At 32.6% G+C, this 20523-nt stretch overlaps 2 protein-coding genes across 2 annotated transcripts; both read right to left on the bottom strand.

The window, feature by feature from the left end:
* Positions 1 to 4010: 4010 nt before the first annotated feature.
* On the bottom strand, positions 4011 to 5071 carry LOC112416723 (uncharacterized). The gene is made up of 2 exons (XM_024771077.1): positions 4960 to 5071; positions 4011 to 4840 (listed from the first exon to the last, which is right to left on the bottom strand). Exons 1-2 carry the CDS (start codon positions 5069 to 5071, stop codon positions 4011 to 4013), a joined length of 942 nt encoding a protein of 313 aa, XP_024626845.1.
* Positions 5072 to 9901: 4830 nt separating this feature from the next.
* Positions 9902 to 12036, bottom strand: LOC112416352 (zinc finger protein JACKDAW). Its single transcript, XM_024769903.2, has 3 exons — positions 11544 to 12036; positions 11040 to 11436; positions 9902 to 10728 (listed from the first exon to the last, which is right to left on the bottom strand). The coding sequence occupies exons 1-3, from the start codon at positions 11671 to 11673 to the stop codon at positions 10035 to 10037; spliced, it is 1221 nt and encodes a 406-aa protein (XP_024625671.1). The 5' UTR covers positions 11674 to 12036; the 3' UTR covers positions 9902 to 10034.
* Positions 12037 to 20523: the final 8487 nt, after the last annotated feature.

Raw genomic sequence — 20523 nt, 5'->3', positions numbered from 1 at the left:
ACAACAAGGCTGTAATACTGGTTAAATACAATTGTGTTACACTTCAAAATGCCTGTCTCCCGAGAGGTCACTTGGTTGTAGTCTAACTTTTCAGCCTTGAGGAACTCGGTTCGAGACTTGGGCACTGGGTGAAGAGAAGAAAGTGAAAGAAAAGAAACATGAAGGAAATTGCTCTTTAGGCACCAACTTCAAACATATGAGGTATTTCAAAATACCTCTCTTTTTTTTACTCTCTAAAGTTTGGTTCTTGTTCTGTTACCAGTTTGAAATTGGTTATGAAGATGGAAGTGTGGATATTCTAGCTTTGAACTTGAAGTGCATTTGAGTATAGAGGATCTGGTGTGTGTGTCAATTTGTTGCTGGTATAGTTGGCACGTTAAAAAAAATATAAAGTCATCATTATGTCTATATTTTTTTGCTTTTTCAGTTTCAGATTCTCCACTATTACCAGTATTGTTCACATACAAATGAAGTTCAACAGCTGATTGACGAAAAAGATGTAGCAGGTTTGTAGTTGTTTTAGTTCCTTGTATGTTATTTATTTTACATCTGTGTTATGATTCGGTAAGCCAAATACAATGTCGAAGCCAAAGATGGACTGATGCGGTGACTCACCTAAAATCTAGATTAAGTTTGTTAGTGTTATTTACATTCTCTTGCTAGTTTGTTACTAAATTCAGTTATTGCATAAGGCTATATAATTTTGTATTGACAATGAAAATGATTATGAACTGAGAAATTAGTCTTTTCTTCTTCTTAGGAGGCTTCTCTACCCTCGAAGTAGAGTAAATCAATTTTCCTAATCATTTCAATCTGATCCGTGAACTAAAAAAGCATCTGTTCATTGGAGTATGCTTCTGTTTGAATAAGAAGCTTATTTTGGTTGCTTGCTTGGATGTGTTAGGTTGGGAAGTTTGTGTTAGAATGATACAATAATAGGGATTTTTGAAAAATAGGTTGTGAGTAGAATGTTCTGCAATCATCCGAGAGACTGCAATTAAGTAGAGATGGGTGAAAAATACCGTATGCATAATGTGATATTATGTTTTTGTAATGGTGGGCGTAAAAAGCTGGATGATATCAAAGCTCATAGAAGCCATATCCACATCGCTTCACATGTGATACCAGAATGAAAATTAAAGTCAGCATTTGGCTTAAAAAATTGATGTTGAAGAAGGAATTTAGTGAAGTGATCAATGCTGAATCATAAAGACATTACAAGAAGACAAATATAGCATTATAATCGAAGGAGTGGTAGTGAAGAAGACAAATGGGAAGGAGAACGATTGTGGGTTTGCGGTTAAATCTACCTAACTACTGCTTGAAAAACTTCATTTGTCCCAACTGGATAGGTCCCCTCTAGAGTACTATTTTTTTCAAAATATTTGGAAGAGTTTGGCTCCATCCAAGGTTTAGGCTTTTCTTGGCAACTTTGAGTTAAACAACTGTTTGATGTGTGGTCAGTCGGTGGAAAATTTTTTCCGTTTATTTTTAAATTGTCATTTTGGGTCAGATATTTGGCGTGCAGCGTCTCGTTGGTCAGGGATAGTCCTCATTATCCCACCAAACCTTTTCATATCCTTTACTAATTTAATAGGGTTGGAATGATCGCCTTTTCAATAATCTAAGGCGGGTTGAAGCTAATTTGATACGTAGTCTTCTGGTTGATATGGAGGGCAAGGAATGATTGCCTTTTCAATAATACTGTCGTGTCTGCTGAAGAGGTGATAGATAGAACTAAGGTGTTGGCTTGGCCTTGGTATCTTGGAAGAGTGGAATCGAATTTGCGTATGTATTATGAATGGTCTTGGGACTCTTGGAGTTGTTTGGAAAGGATAATCATTTAATGCTCTATGGTGTGCCTCGCTTTGTTGTGCTTTTGGATGTTTTAGCCTCTGTTCAGATCAGCTGTGATTATGTCTCTTTTGCTGTCTGTTTTGGCTTTTTTCATCGGGTTTCTGCGTTACTTTCTTATCATAATGTTAACAGAAGCTTCGGCAGCTGCTTTTTTGCTTCTGGTGTAGAATTTGGCTGCTGCAGTCTTGTGCTTGAGGATGTTGCTGCGCTTTTTCTGCTATAGTTACTACTGCGGTCTTGCACAAAATTTGACTGGATTTTCCATTGTAATATTTTAATGTTAAATCTATTGAAAATAGATTCCTTGTGTATACATTATTCTTTCAGTATAAATAACATCAGCATAACAATTCTTTCAACATCAATAATATCACAATGCTTACAGATAAAAATGGTAAAATGAAAACACAAAAGTAAATTAAAAAGTTGAAAAGGCAGTGGTTTGATCATTCATCTCATGTCTGATGTCTCTATGATTCATATTATATTCATGATGGTGGCTGATCATTCATATTGCAGTGTGCCTACAAGAAGAGACAACGTGATAGGTCATTTTGTATTAAAATTTGATTGTAATTTGATTTGTATATATTGGAATCCTTAACTTCTAAGAGCACACGTTAGCATATGACCCTACAAAAGTTATATGTTAAAAGCTCAAAATAGGTAGCAGTTTGGTGTATGTTTTGTGATTTGTGAAGCAGTGAAATGTTTTGGGATAGAAATTTCGTGAATTTTCCACGTATATGAAGTACACTACTGGCTTATAAACAAGTCTAATCACTAAATCACCTACTTGTTAGTTTCTAAACTGGTTTAGAGAAAGGGATCGTTGTACCAAAAAAAAAAAAAGGGTTCCTATGCCTTTTGTCATGTTAAATGTGTAAGGACCATTTCTAAGTAGTTTCTTCTGTATCATAATAGTTATCCAAAATAAACAAAAACAATCCACGATCAATTCACCTTATAATATACTAGTCGAAAGACAGACACTCATGTGTCCGTTTTTCTGTATTTTCTTTTTCTTTTTTGCGTTAACGTTTGGAATTATAAACAGTATTTTTTATGAATTTTAATTTTGATTGAAAAAATATAGAATATAGATGTTTGAAAATTTTAAATTATATAACAAACTCAACAAACCCATATGTATTCAACATCATAATCATATTCATACTCTATTGAGTTACTTCAAATTCACACCAACTCATTATCAGTCTTGTTGTAAACACAAAGGGATCTATTTTAGAGGTGTTTGTTTCACCTAGGAAAAATACCACCGGCTTATATTATGTCACAAGATCCAGGTTCTCTCATTTCACCTTATATTATGTCTAGCTCATCTCGAATTTGTCACGGAAAGATCTAAGTTCTCTCAGTTATTTTTTGGTTATATTTGTTACAACTTACATGCCATTTAGGAGGTATTTTTCTTTCGCAAAAGAAATATGTAGAAGAAATTATTGAACATTGCAAGGTATCACCTACACCAGTTGACGTATACAAAGGAAAAACTTAGTGGTTCATCAGGAAACTCAAATCATGATCCAACAAATACACTAGCCTTGCGAATTTTTTTTTTCTAACCCTTTTTGCCAAAAAAAATCCAGATATGACCCCCTTTGAAAAAAAAATACCGAAATGACCCACTTTTGAAATTTTTTTATTTTTTTTTTGTCTTCTAGCGCATTCCCGCCATCTGAAATGGCGGGACTGGCCGCCGGTCAGACTGCAGTCGCGTCAGCCGTCGCGTCATGACGGCAAGTGGCTTTTTTTTTAATTTTTTTTTTCGTTCCCGCCGTTTGATCTGGCGGGACTGATTATTTTATTTTATTTTTTCGTTTTTTTTTTTACATTAAATAATGATGATAATAATAATGATAAATAATAATAAATAATAATAATAATGATAAATATTTAATAAAAAAAACTACTTTCTCCGCGGAAACCAATTACGCCAATGTAAACTATGACCTCCCGTAGCACATAATTTATCTTTTTTTCGTTTTTTCTTTTTATTTTTTTGGCAGCATTGTTTTACATTTTTTTTTTGAACAAATAGCATTTTTTTACATAAAATAAAACACAACAAATAATAATGATAGATAAAAATATATTAATTTATTTGAACACATAATACATAACGTTATTAACTACCGATTATTTAAACTCGGACAATTTCTCCTAATATGACCGGTATGCCGACACAACCCACACCGTCTCGGTGTCGGAGTCCTCTCCACCACCTCCTCGTCCATTTCAGTCCTTATGCGGGTACTATTGGGTCGACCTTTCTTTAGTCTTCGCATGTTTGGATTATGGCAAAGCACGGGACCGTCGTATGGAAGCCAATAACTCTTGTCGTGGACTACTTTGAAGGTTGTGTTGTAGATGGAGTAAACACTCTCGTTTTTGAACACAGGTGGAATAAGGGTTGTGTAGTCATGGCGAAATGAAGAACACGCGGCTATGACATGAGAACATGGCAAATGTAAAGCTTGAAATTTCCCACAATCACACCACCTCGCTCGTAGGTCCACCTTGAAAGTTCCCATTGGCCTTCCTTCCCTGTAGTTGACGGTCTCACGGACTGAGAAGGTATACCTTTCTCGGTCAAACTGTTCGACATGATGGGTGTTGGACTTAACAATGTCATCCTGAATCGCATTTTGGCAATATTCACTGAACAAATCTCCGGAACCTACCCTTGCAAACGCTTTTTGAGCCCTATCAGCAAAGAGACATGCCAGCCTATAGTAGGTTGATTGAACTATAGGTGTAACTGGTAGGTTGCGTGTTCCCTTAAACACAGAGTTCCACGACTCAACGATGTTGCTTGTCATGTGGCCCCATCGTCGACCCTCATCATATGCTTGAGTCCACTTTTCTTTCGGAATATTGTCCACCCAATCTAATGCACGCTGATTTGCCTCCTGGATTACACCACGATAGTAATTGAACAAGGGTACGTTTAGGGCATATCCTGCATGTTAAGAAAAAACAATTAGTTAGATAGTGAACCTATTTAATAATAAGACGATATAAAAAAAACTGTAACATAATATTCTTACCCATATTATTGATCAAACTTACCAAACTTACCAATCACCGCCACAACCCACAAACCAAATCTTACATAACACCCCAATCTCATATCCAAGCTACTCTCAACAAAGTCATCATGGAGAAAGCTCTCGAACATCAAACTATTCATTTGATGACTACAATCCAACTCAATACACCACACAAACCAGTTATCCAGACCAATCACAATACTCCTCGTTCAACCTACCAGCCCCTCCACACTTTGTCAACTATCCCCAAACAAGCTATGCACCTCAATGGCCAAATTCACAAACAAATACCATGGAAAATCTGGCAGCAGGGTTTAATGACGATGACTTCGTTAATGAAATCTGGACCAACTCAGCTTCACAAGTGCAAAATGAAGTCGCTATGGAAACTAACGATGATGCTGAAATTCTTGACGAGGATGTGGAAGACGAAGAGGAAGAGGAAGAGGAAGAGGAAGGGCAACACCAACGACCCGTACGGAACAAAAAAGATAAATTATGTGCTACGGGAGGTCATAGTTTACATTGGCGTAATTGGTTTCCGCGGAGAAAGTAGTTTTTTTATTAAATATTTATCATTATTATTATTTATCATTATTATCATCATCATTATTTAATGTAAAAAAAAAAACGAAAAAATAAAATAAAATAATCAGTCCCGTCAGATCAAACGGCGGGAACGAAAAAAAAATTAAAAAAAAAGCCACCTGCAGTCATGACGCGACGGCTGAGGCGACTGCAGTCTGACCGGCGGCCAGTCCCGCCATTTCAGATGGCGGGAACGCGCTAGAAGACAAAAAAAAAAAAAAAAAAAAAAAAAGTGGGTCATTTCGGTATTTTTTTTTTCAAAGGGGGTCATATCTGGATTTTTTTTGGCAAAAAGGGTTAGAAAAAAAAAAAATTCTAGCCTTGCCGAAGCATTACAATTCTTGACATTTACAATACCGGATGTCTCTTATGTAGTTCAACAAATGTGTTTGTACAGTGACACAAAACACACAGCACATGTTTGCATTGAAACAGATCTTTTGTTACATTCATGGTACCATTGAGTTTGACCTCCCTATGTATCCCTCCTCCCTCGACAAGCTCGTCTCTTATAAAGACACATATTGGGCTAGATTTTCATACACTTGAATCTATCTCGGGTTATTATGTATATTTTAGTGATAATTTAATGTCGTAGTTCGTAAAAAGACAACATGTGTTGTCTTGATCAAACGCAGACACCGAATATCAATGAGTTGCTAATGTAGTGTCTAAAATATGTCGAATTAAAAACTTACTTTGGAGCTACATTGCCCTATGACAAAAGCCAATTTACAATGACTAGAATTTTATTTAAGGTGGAGAAGTTATGAGAACATAACTCTTGTCCAAAATTAAAAAAACAAGGAGGAGTGCATAACATTAGACAACAGTATTGAAAGAAGGGGTTCAAACTCCCCAGAAATTGCTACTACTCCGGACTCGGGTCTCAAAAAGTTGGTTGGGACAACTACAGATAAAAAGTGATATACGGTTTTATTTTATTTTAAGGTCTTGTTAACGAGTGCTATTTGACCACTCTTTAAACATCATAAATTTAATAATTATTTTTTAAAAAAATCAACTATTACATTTTCAATACATTTAATACACAACTTTTCATTAAAAACTTATCATTTAAAATGTTTAAAGAGTGCCTTGGGCCCTCGAAAATCTTTTCTTTTATTTTAAGGGAAAGAGTTGAATACAATCTCGTTTCCTAATCTTGTTAAGCAATTTAAAAATGCTTTGCCTTTTCTTGGTGCATGTTTAAGGACACGCTACCAATGGAGACCTAGCTAAGGAATTTTTTTTCTTCTTATTACACCAATTAACCATTGGTTATGCACAAGCTCAATTCATATCATTTTCAAAGCATAAAGGCTAGAGCCTTTTTCACTAGATACCCTATTAGAAGGTCAAACTTACTGTCTTGTAAGTTGTAATGATCGCTAAAGCTTATATATATACTCATTCGTGTTTTAAAATGTGTGTTGTTTTAAGCGAAAAAAATTGTTATAAAATGAATGTCATTTTCAGTTTTCAATGTAATAATAATTTTTTCTTTTCAATTGTACCATTCAATTAATACTATATACACTACTTTCAAAGTATTATTTTTCTTTAATGAAAAACAAACCAATAGTTGATTAGAATAATTTGGTAAAATAATATCTTTTTTTTTTTAATTAATGCATTTCTTAATATGTGTGTAAAAACCTTAAGGGTGCGTTTGATTTGCTAAAAAATAAGGGACATGACAGAACAACTCTCGTTGTCCAATGTTTGATTTGTAAAACTGTTTCAGGTACAGGACAAACTGGAGGCAAGGGACAGGACAAAAACTCATATTTTTGTCCCTCACCAAATCACAGCACAACTTTTTGTCCCACGTACAAGTTGTCTAAAATACCAAAATAGCATTTTGTCCCTCAAAAATCGTATAAAACAAAAAATTACTCAATGCCATAAAAAATTTGTCCTGTGTTGTTCTGCTTTGTGTTGTACTGTTCTGTCCAGTACTTACTGTTTTGCAAACCAAACACACCCTAAACGACATTCGTTTTGAAACGATGGAGTGTGTGTATATATATATATATATATATATATATATAAGCAAAATACATTTTTTTAGATTCATTGAATAACTAACGTATCTAATCACTTTTATAGATCAAATACATAAATGTCCTCGTGAGCTTAGCTCAGTTAGTATGGACAATACATAATATATGCAATGTCCGGGGTTCGAACCCCGGCCACCATAAAAATAAAAATCAAATACATAGATTATTTAATGAACCTACAGATTAAAGTTGTTTTTTATTTATAAATGTGACCGAAAGAGTATTGGAATCGAATTACTAATATAGGATAAAACTATTAAATCCTCCCCTCTTAAATCTACCAAAAAAAAAATATTTTCATTAAACTTTACATGCAAAAATGTTTTATATTTGAACAGAAAATGTCAGATATATTAAACATTGTTTTTAGCCTTGTCTGCCCATCTGATTATGCATTTTGCATGGAAACAGTTTGTTTTTTTGAACAAGTCAAAATGGAATATATTATATCACTAAAGATGATTCATCTCGCACAAGGTGTGTAAAAGAGAATCACCCACCAAAAAAATACAGCTAAATGTCTGGTGCCATAAATGAGCACTCCTGAAGAAAAACAAAGCAACACAAAGCTACAATAAAACACCCATACAAGGTAAAGGGTGCCGCCACCGGTCGTGGTAACTAAAAGCATAAGTAGGCTTGTTTGCCTTTAACCAAGAAAACGACATCAATTTAATATTATCTACTAAGTGATCCAAAGTATCAATCTTCTAGTTAAAAATCTTGTTGTTTCTTTCCTTCTAAATAACCCAGACAGTAGCCATCCAGATTACCGTTAGAAAAGAGTGAATAACCCTCGGAAACCCCGCCAAATGACAAAACTGATGAAGATGATCGGAGATAGACACTGGAACAATAAAAGAAATGCCTAGCCACTGAAAGATGCGATTTCACACTACTCCAAAATATTGAGGACAAAGAAATAGGAGATGATCCACAGTCTCAGGAGAATCACAGCCAGCAATGCAAGATATGTCGTCGAAAGGAATGATGCGCCGACGGAAGAGGTTATCTTTAGTTGGAATTCGATTGCAGAGAAGTCGCCAAACAAAGATAGAGACCTTAAGCGGAGCTTCCTTCACCCATACAAAGATAGAGACCTTGCATGGAAACAGTTAATTACATTTCTTTAGATTATTTTTCTAATCAACAAATAATATTAAGGTTTAAATATATTTTTAATCTGTACAAAATTATAAGTTTTCAAGTTTAGTTCCTATAAAATTTTAATGCTAATTATTGTCCTTCATAATATTTTAGTTTGTAAGAATAATCCCTATTTTAAAAATTGATTACAAAAACTGAATATTTTTAATCTTCCAAAATAAATGCAAATAGAGACTAAAAAATAAATAAAATTAATTACGGAAACTAAATTTAAAAGCTTATAATTTTGTAGCAACTGCAAACATATAATATCATATCATACCCGTACAAAACGTATGTAGTGGACTAAACAAAATGATACACACATGCACCAGAAACCACTATCTTTTTTTTTTTTTAAGGAAGAAAACACTCATCTTATCTGTCATTGCTTTAATCTTTCTTTTATTAAATACAACAAAATACAATAAAATCACGATAATTTTTCCGCCAGAAAATTACTGAATCCAAATCTAGCTTAGATTATGGCTACATAAAACTATACGTGTAGCATTTGATGCTCGTCAAAAAGGAAATCAATTAAGACACTTAAAATTATTATCTCCTCTGGTAGAAATATAAATTTCTTCTTTAACCAATATACTTCAAACATTTCTAATAACATGACTCATGTCGGATCAAGATAATTGTTGTTACATGTTAGTACTATGAACCTTGGTTCCTTTATACTATTTGTATTGTACAACAAATGAGTAGACCGTTAGATTTTGCGAGAGAATTTTTGCTTTCTAGATCTAGTTTTTTTTTTTAAAAAAATAAAAAATTATACTAATTTATATGGCCTAAGATTCTCTTAAAATAGTAAAAAGTTTGTTAACAATGGGAGTCGCTAATACTAGTAATGGTGGTACTTTTTGTTCTGCTATCAACACCAAGGTTTGACCATGACTCGGATTTTCACCGATGGTCAACAATAAAGAGTTTTTTTATTTGAAAAGGAGCAATAAATAGTTTATTCTATCCTTTGAAAAAATAGATTACCTATTAAATTATAACTTCTTTTTATCCTAATCCTATGTGACTATAACAAAACTTTTTATTTTCGAATTATCCATTTTTGCAGTTTATTCTATTCTTTTCCCACTGTTTCAAGTAAGAGAAGCCAAAAACGATAACAACGTTAAGACAGAACAACAAAACCAACAACTATTATGCACGACTCGAGAAATTCAGTATTCATCTCAAACATGCACTGGGTCCCATGCATTACTATCACAAACATTATCTATTCACATGCAGTTCCAAAAATATCAATTATAGTCAACACTTAATTAAGGACTAATTAATTTTCATTGATGCACCCAGCATTGAATTGATTTAAACTCATCATCGTTGAATTTATGGAAGCAAACTTTGCAAGCTCTTGAGGTAGAAATTGATGGTTACTCACTCCAAGAAAATCTCTAAACCCACTAGAATTACCAACCATAGTTGCACTTCTACTACTACTTGGATCAAAATTCTCATGCTGCTTCATTTTCTGATTAATGACCATATTAACCTCATCATGGTTTTTGTTTAAACTCGTTGTTTGTGTAGAGGATGAACTCATTACACCAAAACTTCCACTAAATATGGAAGGATTAGTACTGCTTCTTGTTGAACCTATTTGAGCTGCTTTCTGAAGAAGTGCAGTAGCTGACATTGGAGTATTAGTTTGAGCCATTTGTATAACATCGGAAAAACCTGATGAAACATGATCAAGTGAATATGAATGATGATTAATCTGTTGATTTTCTTGGTTCAACCACAGTGACAAATTTGGTCTTTGCTCATGATGAAATCCTGCATGTGGACTAAATTGTTGAATATTTTGAAGTCCTTGAGATGATATCAATCCATGGGCCAAACTAGTTTGTGTGTTCATCATATTGGACTCTTCATTCTGGAAATTTAGAGTTGTAGGAGATGAGTGTCTTGCACTTTCTACGGCTAATGCGTCGCAGAAAGCTCTGTGTGTAATAAAGCTATCCTTCCTGTGAAATAAAATGTACCATTAGAAACCTAATCATTTACACTATGCAGTAGTACTAGATCATTGTCTTAATTTGTGAATAATTAAATTATGAGGAAGTATGCATTAAATTCATACATAATGCAAATGAGAAGTAATTGAAAAGAAAAACAGTTTTTTCATCCACATCAAAAACAAGAAATTTTCAGAAACTTCTTTATTTATAAAAAATCAGTATGAAGGAATTGAATGTTTAAATTTGCATGACTTTGGTCTTTGAAACCAAAGTCACCTAAATTTTTTTATACTAAAAAAAAAAGTGAATTGAATTACCTTGAGAAGAGTGTACCACAATCACACTTATATTCTCTAGTACCACAAGTTTTAGTGTGAGCTTTCCAATCAGATTGGACTGCATATTTCTTGGAACACTTATCACACTTCCATTTCTTCTCGCCATGTTTTCTACTAAAATGTTTCTTTATTCCGGTGAGGTCACCCAAGGCCCTAGCCGCGTCGTGGTGGACACAAGTATTCTCCGGGCAGATGTATACCTTTTTCCTTGGTTCTTTGTTGGATCTTTGCTTTAGCTTCCATGGTAGGTTGTGACCTCTTCTATGAAGCTGAAGATTCTGATCTCTTTGGAATCCTTTGTTGCATATTTCGCAGACGAATCGGTTCGTGGCCATTAGAGTCTTGGGAGAAAGAGCAATGACTTCAGCATCTGGATCTGTAATATTTCAATCCAAATTTAGTACACATTTGGAAGAAAAAAAATATATAGCAAAACCAATTTATTTGTTAATTATCAAAAGGAAAAAGTTTGACTAATATTACCTGGTGTTCCTGGTAGATTTCTCTTCTTCTTGTTGGTTTGTGGTCGGTTAGGGTTAGGGTTTGTGTTTTGAAGTTTGTCAAAACCTCCGGTGGAAGAGGATGGTGAAAAGGGGTCACCAAGAATATTCATTTGTGAGCAGAAGAAATTAAAACAGCTAAATTTCAAAGGTTTTCACAAAGTACAAGGAAGAAAACAAAGGTTTATTGGAGTAACACAACTAAAGCTAAGAAATCAACAAAAATTCTTTTGGAGGGTACCTAAATGCTGTAAGAGATAAGTGATTATTCTGTTAAAAGACAAGAAAAAGTAGCCATATAGTTTATGAGGTTGTGCATGAGCTAATTGTTATAGCTGGAGTGGTGATCTGGTTTGCTTTCTATTGATTTCACTTGCTATATGTGAAAGATAAAACCAAAAGTTCTTATAATAAAGTAGAGAATATAATATGTCAGCTTTTAACCTCATCTCTATCCTTGGTCACATGCCTGGTCTCTTTAGTCTTTACTCGATAGATATATTTTCAGGAGAAAAGAGTACGACCCATGGATTCATTATAAATAAATAAAACTAACTTTACATTTACTAAACAACTTATTCAAGTGTAATTAATTTTATTGATCTCACTCTCACAAAAAGATATATTTCATTGTGTATTGCAAAAAGAGATTAACATAATTAGGAGAATGTTTATAAAGAAATAAATAATGGACTTGAATCTTTTAGAGATGTAACACAATTGTGAGATTTATTTAATAGATCAACAATAAAATTTACCCAATTTAAATAAACTAATCCAAAAACAAATATAGCATCTGGGAAAATAACATATATAGTACCAATAGTTGTAACACGTTTCCTTTAAAAAAAAAATAGTTGTAACATGCTTAATTGATTTATACATTTTTTTTATCCGCTGATTTTAGATGAAGAAGCCTTGATAATTTGAAGTTCTAACAAAAGAAATAAGTAAAGTTTGAGAATATCATAATTAATGTTACTTCTTTCATTCTTAACTGTAAGATCTTTTTCATACGTTTATTTGTCCCTTAATATATAATATATAACTCTTTTTAAAATTTAATATAAATTAATAATTTCTTTACAGAAATGCATATATTTAAAGTACTATTGAACTTTTTTTTTACGGAAAGTACTATTGAACATTGTATATTATGTTTTTATCATATGATATCATTGTATATTATATATTATGTTTTTATCATATGATATCAATTAATAATTGTAACATAACTCTAATAAAAAATTTACTCCAAATACTTTTCATAACAGTGGTGATTGTTCTTGTGATAAAAGGAGGAAGTATTTTTTTGGTGGTGTTGCTTAATGGTATCCTCAAAGGGAACTGTCAGCCTCAGCCATAAATTTTGAATGGGCCACCACAAAGACACACATTCTCTCTCTTTTGCAGACACACAAATTTACGAGAAATTTTCTCAGAACAAATACAACCAACCAAGTCCAAGACAACACACATTACCCCTCTGCATTTCGTTACACGTAGAGCACAAACTCCAACTAGCTAGTACTACTTTGAAAAAAATTCAAAGACTTAATTAATTAATGGGTCTTGTTGAACTTATGCTCCTCCAAGCACATAAGTTTTTTTTTTTTTAAACAAGCTCCAAGCACATAAGTTAAAAAATCTTAAAAATATAATAAAAAAATTTAAGAAATCAGAATGGAATATATTAAACTTACAAGACTACCCATCCAGCACAAGGTGTGTCGAAGAAATAGAAAATAATTACATCAATGTTTCATCGTGCAAAGTATACGAACCACAAAAAACAGTTAACCATTACCCAAACAATAAAAGGGCTCTGACACCATTCATGGAATTTATAATACAAGGAAACAAAATAAGCTTTAAACCATGAAAAGGAAAGGAGATTAATATTTTCCAAAAGTTGATATGTGGGCAATCTATCACGAAAAAGCCTCCAAGCAAAGACTGAAACCTTAAACGAGACGTCTTTCCTCCAAATAACATGTGTAGATACTGATGGTGCATTAGGCGTGACAGTCATCTCAGTCAGAAGTGAATGATAAGCCCCTCTAACTGTATATCCTGCTACTGAATCAAGTGACCTGGACCAGACATCATTAATGTTAAACTGCAACACAACAGTCAGTAATAACAACATGCATTACACTAACTGCTCCCTCTCCCAAGCTCGTAATCTCCTTCTCCACTTCCAAGCCTCCTCTCCCTCATCCCACCCCAACATTTGCGCCACATGAGTAATTTGTTAGCATTTGCTTTTAGAACATAAATTAGCATTTTCCTTAATTAAATATAAAAAGGAAGAGTGTCTTAAGACATTGTTAACAAAACAAAATTAGAAATTTTATTTAAAAATTTGTTATTTTCATATTTTACTCCGTACCTATGGCATTTGTTATTATTAGAAATCATGGTTGGGCCTAACACAACCTCACAAAACTGGCTTGTGAGGTGTGGATTTCCCCCACTTATAAACAAATTGTCAGGCCAACTCCTAACCAATGTGGGACTCTTAACACACCCCTCACGCTCTGGATTGCACATCTGAAGCGTGAACATAAATGACGGGTGGCCCGATAACGGAAACCTGATAACAGTTGCCCCAAAGATTCGTGAAGAGGCTCTAATACCATATTAGAAATTGTGGTTGGGCCTAACACAACCCCACAAAATCGGCTTATGAGGTGAGGATTGCCCTCACTTATAAACAAATTGTCAGGCCAACTCCTAACCAATGTGGGAGTTGGGCCACCTGCTATCAGGTTTTCGTTATCGAACCACCCACCATTTATGTCCACGAACCAAGCCCAATAGTGCTGGTCGTGAGGGGTGTGTTAAGAGTCCCACATCGGATAGGACATGGCTAGACAATGTGTTTATAAGAAGGGACAATCTTCACCTCACAAACCGATTTTGTGGGATTGTGTTAGACCCAACCACAATTTCTAAGAGGAGAAAGTCTTGGTTGGGCACAAACCTAACACCTCAATTTTGGGCACACACACAAAAGCAATAAAAAGTTAATAGAAAATAAAATTATAATATATCAATTGATATAATTAAATACTTTTTATTTAATTTTGTTAGTTTTATGTAAGTATGTTCCCAAAATTGAGGTGTCGGATATGTGCCCAAACAAAACTTCCTCTTCTACATGAACTTTTATTAAATTTGGTCTATCTATACACCAAACTCGAAGAAGTAAATAAAGTTGCATCAATGGTCATGTGTACACGTTGAAAAGTGAATAGTAGTACCAGCACTGTTTGTACATAAAAAGGTTAAAACAACGACGGTGTTCTTGAATACGAGGGGTAACAGAAAAGCTACTTGCCTTTATAAGCTAGTATTGAATGATTAAGCCATAATTACAGTGAAGGTTCCTTTTTAGCATGCGAGACACTGTAACAGATTGTAGGTCAGCGTCAGAGGAGCATTCATGCACACACAGTGACAGTGTTATGGTGGACCAATCTTTTCCCAATGCAAGACTGATAGGACCGTCCGTGATACTCTGTCTCTGTCATAGTCTTCGTCAGGGTCCCAAAATTGAACTCTGTGGGTCCTTGCTTCACTGTCCTAATTCATCCCAAAATCTTTGAGATCATGAGACTACATTTTTGTACTAAAAATGTCTTTTTACTCTTGTTTTTGCACAAATTTTTCTAATATTTGTATAAATATAATTTTTGGAACAATTATGTCTCTTGTATTCTTATTTTTTTCACCTTCTTTATTGCTATTATTTTTCTCCCAAAAAAAGAGTTAAAAATTGTTCCAAAAATTATTCGTACAAATATCATTTCTATTGTGAAATATATAAATAAAATTTATTTCTCATAAAAAAAATCTAATAACACTATCGCTATAAAATGTTTGATTTTATATTTCAAAACTAATCATTACTCCGTCTATAAGTATAAGATTTATTTATTTTTTCTATTGTCTAGTTTTAAGTTTTAGATTTTGTCAATCTACTTCATTTAATTTACCACACTCTTTCCCTCACTTTTTTTTAATGAAAAATATTAGTGTGTTGATTGTTATGTTAATTTTTTTCTCTTTATCATAACTTGAATCTTGAATTTTCAACTTTTTAATCTTTAACTCAAACCGGTTGAACTACCAAATCCCTAGTTTAATTTCATTTTAACCCAGTAAGTTTTTCGGCTTAAGAATTCTTAATGAGGTGGTTGATTTTGTAATGCTATTTTTTTTTGTTTTAGCCTAATCCTCCAAGTTTGTTTCTCTTTTTTGTTATTTTAATACATTTTTCAATTCTAATCTCCATATTTTCACCATTTTATGAAATTGATCTCCCTGTTTTAAAATTTCAAAGGTTTGACCCTTTCATCAAATATTTGGTTTAAAATATGGTGATATGACATGTTTTAAATGAAGTGTTTTTTAGGAAATTGTTTTATGATTTCATCAATGCTGATATTTTTTCATCATCATATATACCACTTCATTTTAAATATATCACGTCACTAATTTTTTTTAGTTAAAAAATATGACGAAGGAACCAAAATTGTCAGATTTCAAAATAGGAGAGCCAAATCCACAAAATGTGAAAATATGTGGACTAAAATTACAATTAAACCTACATTTCCTAAGTCGAATACCACAATGGAAGTTCGAACCCCGCTCCTCGACTTATATGTGTGTGTGAGAGAGTTTTCAATGGTTGCTATCATTTCATCTATCAAAAGAAATTGCAATTAAACATATAATTTATTTTTTTAATGCATCACTTGGTTTTCAAATTCATTTCTTTACAAGGAAGTGTAATGCAAATCAAGTACTTCATCCTCCCCAAATTATAAATTGTTCCGACTATTTCACACAAATTAATTAAAAATGTAATTAATTTTATATGAGAAAGAGAAATTATGCATTATTTAATAAAATTACCCTTCAATGATGGTATGAGAAATATAAATCAAAGAATTGAAAGAAGAGGGACTATTAAATATTTAGGTCTATAATAGAAAAATAACACTATTGTTTGATTGATATTGTAAATAATTTATAATATGTGATTATTATTTTTTTGCAAAACAAGTTATAATTTGAGACAGAACTTTTGTACATTAAAAACATATAATTATTTATTTGTGAGCATAAAGTAGTTGGGTTTGTAAATGTGTGGGAAGTAAGCATAGGGATGAAGAAAAATACCATCAAGTCTAGATTAGATCGTGAGAAGCTCCAAATAGTTGAAGACAAAAACAGTTGAATTGTCTATTACGTAATAGGTCGGTCAATATTGAGCTGAATTAATGTTTAAATTCCCATTAGGTGAGTATCTTAGAAATCTAACTAAGCTAGTTGTTGAACATCAACACAGCCAAAATAGGATTATAATACTGTAGATTTTAAAATGGACATCAAGCTAAGGAAGGATGGTCACTGATCCTCCTATAATTTAACAATAATTAACGTGCTAGCTAGCTATATTTATTTGGAGAGGATCGTAACTCGTTTATATGTGCATATTAGTTTATGGTAAAAGGCTAAAAGCTCATCCTCACCTACTTTGTTGCAATGAAAGTCAACTGGTCTATAAAAGGGCCAAGTCGATGAGGATGTGCGTATCTATAAACACTACTCTATTTATATTTAATCATATGTGGAAGAAAATTAAACATGCTTCTGAGTATGTGGTCCACATATTAACCATACAATTTAGAAGTGGCGGTTGGGTTGAGGCTGGAAAATTAAAGAAAAAGTCAATATATGTTGTTACTTTTTTTTTTTTTGACAAGATATGTTGTTACTTGTGATGGAAAAAATGTACGCATATTAGACATATAAATACGGTCGTTGGTGCATACATTTTCGAAACTAAGTTATTTTCTTCTGTTGGTTCTAAAAGCTAAGTAATCTTTAACTATGGTATGGACATAGGTGGACAAATGGGTCTCACCCGATCCAAACCGGCGAAAACAGTAAGGAACCGGCGAAAACAGTAAGAAATTATGGAAGATATGAGGGGAAATTTTACCTTGTACCCATACACTTATACTTTCACCCCTACATTTTACACAAACTTCCTATTATACCTTCCTATATAAACATATTAGAAAGCTGATTAATCATTTTTTCTCTTAAAGCTTGAAACAAACTTTCCCCGTGTGTCTTTTGTTGCCGGAAAATGCAAACAATCGTTACCGGTTAAGTTTTGTGTTCGGAAACGCTCAAGCATGGTTTCCAATTCACCGTTTCATTCGAAAAATTCATATCCTTCTTTCAGGTTAATTCTGTTTGTTCGAAAACTCATACTGGGCTTTTCAGATTCGATCGGTTGGCTTAGAAATTTCAGATCGGTGGGTTCAGAGATCTCTATTTCGATGTGATACATAGAAATCTCTGACTGGATTTTTCGGGTTCAATTTGTTGTTCATCGGAAAATTATAATATTTAATTTCGATTTATTGCTTTAAAAAAAACTATAATTTGTTTTTGTTTTTGGAATCTGTCCACCATGATTCGACCAATTACTTTTTTATCAGACTCTCTTATCTAACTGCAATTCCAGAAATGTGCTATTTGTGGTTTCCGTACGTAGATGTTCTCACAAGTCACACCGAAAACAATACCAAGAGTTGTCCAATTTTAGGTAACGTTTAGCCTGGGAAAGGCATGTTTTTCCCATAATGGGAAACTTCCACTTTTTAAGGACACGTGGCAGGTTAACTCAAAACAAAATAAAAATCTGACTTTCATATTTTACTATTGTTTGTGCTTTGCTAGTTCACCCCTTTTATCAACAACAACAACGTTTGAAGCTGGATGGTGAAGAAAGAAGAAAAACAGCAAAGCTTCTTCTTTCAAACAAAATAAAATCGTGAATAATTTTAATCCGACAAAATAAATATTTAATTGTTTTTTATGACAAGATTTAATTGTTTTGTTATCAAACTATATTTTTGTTCCTTGTTGTTAATGTTAATCTAGTTCTATCGTGTTGTATGTATATTAATCAGTGGACCAAAGTCCTTTCTAATGTATTGTAAGTTTTTATTAATGTTGTGTTGTATCTATTTAATTGTCATGTGTTAATTTTTAATTTAAAAAATGGAACAAAATATTCTTAGTTATTTTTTTTTACAAAAATAAAATGATATTAATTCATTCAAATTGATATAGTACATCATTTAACATCGTAAAAAGCGTAGATAATGAATCTACGAACAAACTCACAACATACAAGTTTTTTTGTTTTTTTTAAGGAAACATACAAGTTAATAGTATATAACGACATAATGTCATCAAAATTTACAGCTCTTTAATAAATATTACTTATCTTATTTTAATATTTAATTTAATAGATCTTGCTAACGAATATCGGACATTAGTTAAAGAATCATTTAATAAATTTTTTTTTTTTGGTTTACCTTTAATAAAAAAATTTATCTTGAAAATACAAGATTGTACTTTCGTTTTATCAATAATTATACCATTTTTTAATGTAAACTTACCTGTTTTAAAATTTTAACCAATGTTCGAAGAACATTCATAAACATTTTCCTAATTTAATTTTCATATTATTCTCATAAAAATAAATTATCATTTTTTAAGGGTAAAACTAAATCATTTTGTGCCGTGCATTATTGCTTTTAATATTTTTAATCTAATCATCTTTCAAAAAAAATATTTAATTTGATCATAATTTTTTTAAGATGTCGTGCATAATTAATATTCAATAATAAAGTAAAAAATAGGAAGAACCAAATTACTCCCTCCGTCCCTATATTTTTTTTATTTTTTTTTAAGGATACTCCCTCCGTCCCTATATATAACCTCCCATTTGACAAAAAAAATTGTTCCTAAATATAAACCCCTTTTAAAATTACTAGACGCATTTATTATTTTTTCCTAAACATACCCCTAATTAATACTGCTAACTTATCTTGAAATATGAAAAGTCAAATTTAACACACATATACAAAGAAATGATAATTTGGTAATATTAACACACAAAATAGACATATTAATTACATTAACAACTTTTCTTAAGAAATGTGAAAAAGATAAAAGGGGTTATATATAGGGACGGAGGGAGTAGTTAAAATGGGCTAATTGGTGCTTACTAACCCATAATTATTGTCAAGAGCCTAATGCTGCAAACAAATGACATAATGTTATTTAATGAATTGGTGGGGTCCTATTTTTGTTTTTTGGTTGCGAACAAAAAGTTATTGCCATTAATCGGTAAAAAATCTCAACTATTGAAATAAAATATTATTATATCTATGGTCCTGGATAGATTTTCCCATCATGGGAAACAATTTTCCTTTCCCATGCTAAACATCACCCCAATTTTATTCTAGGGAGAAATAAACATAAGTTTTGTGAAAAATAATGCCAAAAGGAACTGTTTTTTGGAGTATTCCGGAAAGAAAAAAAAAGTGATGTAGGGGTGAACTCTGAACTCGCAAAAGATGAAAGTGAGGGTGAAAATTAAGGTTTAAAAAATTAAATGATAAAAGGGTAAAACTTGAATTCTTTGTAATTTGTAATGTTGAAGGTAAATATATAGGGGTATAGAGTAAAATTTCCGATATGAGGTATATAACGTTGGACGGATTTAGCGGGTGACCCAATCGATATCAATTGGGTAAATAGGAATCAATCCCAGTGATGTTAAATAAATCGTTACATTACATCACTTACCTGTCTAAGGCTATATATAGTAATACTTTTGTACAGCACTACATTGTTTTCTCACAGTTTATTTTTCTTGCTCTAATGAACACTCGCTCACTCTCACAATTCACTAGCCTCTCACCTCACACCAGGGCTGGACCCTGGGGAGTGCAAGAGGCTCTACCGAACCGAGCCTCAAAAAATTATGGGCCTAAAAAAAAGGTTTAATTGTTATTTTAGTCCCTTAATTATTTATTTAGTATCGCTTTGGTCCCTTAATTAAAATACGTTCCGTTTTGGTA

Source organism: Medicago truncatula, chromosome 7 (assembly GCF_003473485.1).
Source record: "Medicago truncatula cultivar Jemalong A17 chromosome 7, MtrunA17r5.0-ANR, whole genome shotgun sequence".
Lineage (NCBI taxonomy): Eukaryota > Viridiplantae > Streptophyta > Magnoliopsida > Fabales > Fabaceae > Medicago > Medicago truncatula.
Note: the sequence above shows the minus strand (reverse complement) of the source record. Positions and strands in the feature narration are given on the sequence as shown.

What these genes read in the sequence shown, in the direction of transcription:
- LOC112416723 (XM_024771077.1), bottom strand. Translation starts at nt 5,071, where the DNA reads ATGAATAGTTTGATGTTCGAGAGCTTTCTCCATGATGACTTTGTTGAG. An exon ending in GTGGGTTGTGGCGGTGATTG is followed by an intron (nt 4,841 to 4,959) that starts GTAAGTTTGGTA and finishes CTTAACATGCAG; the next exon opens with GATATGCCCTAAACGTACCC.
- LOC112416352 (XM_024769903.2), bottom strand. Translation starts at nt 11,673, where the DNA reads ATGAATATTCTTGGTGACCCCTTTTCACCATCCTCTTCCACCGGAGGT. An exon ending in AAATCTACCAGGAACACCAG is followed by an intron (nt 11,437 to 11,543) that starts GTAATATTAGTC and finishes GAAATATTACAG; the next exon opens with ATCCAGATGCTGAAGTCATT. An exon ending in TGTGGTACACTCTTCTCAAG is followed by an intron (nt 10,729 to 11,039) that starts GTAATTCAATTC and finishes TTTATTTCACAG; the next exon opens with GAAGGATAGCTTTATTACAC.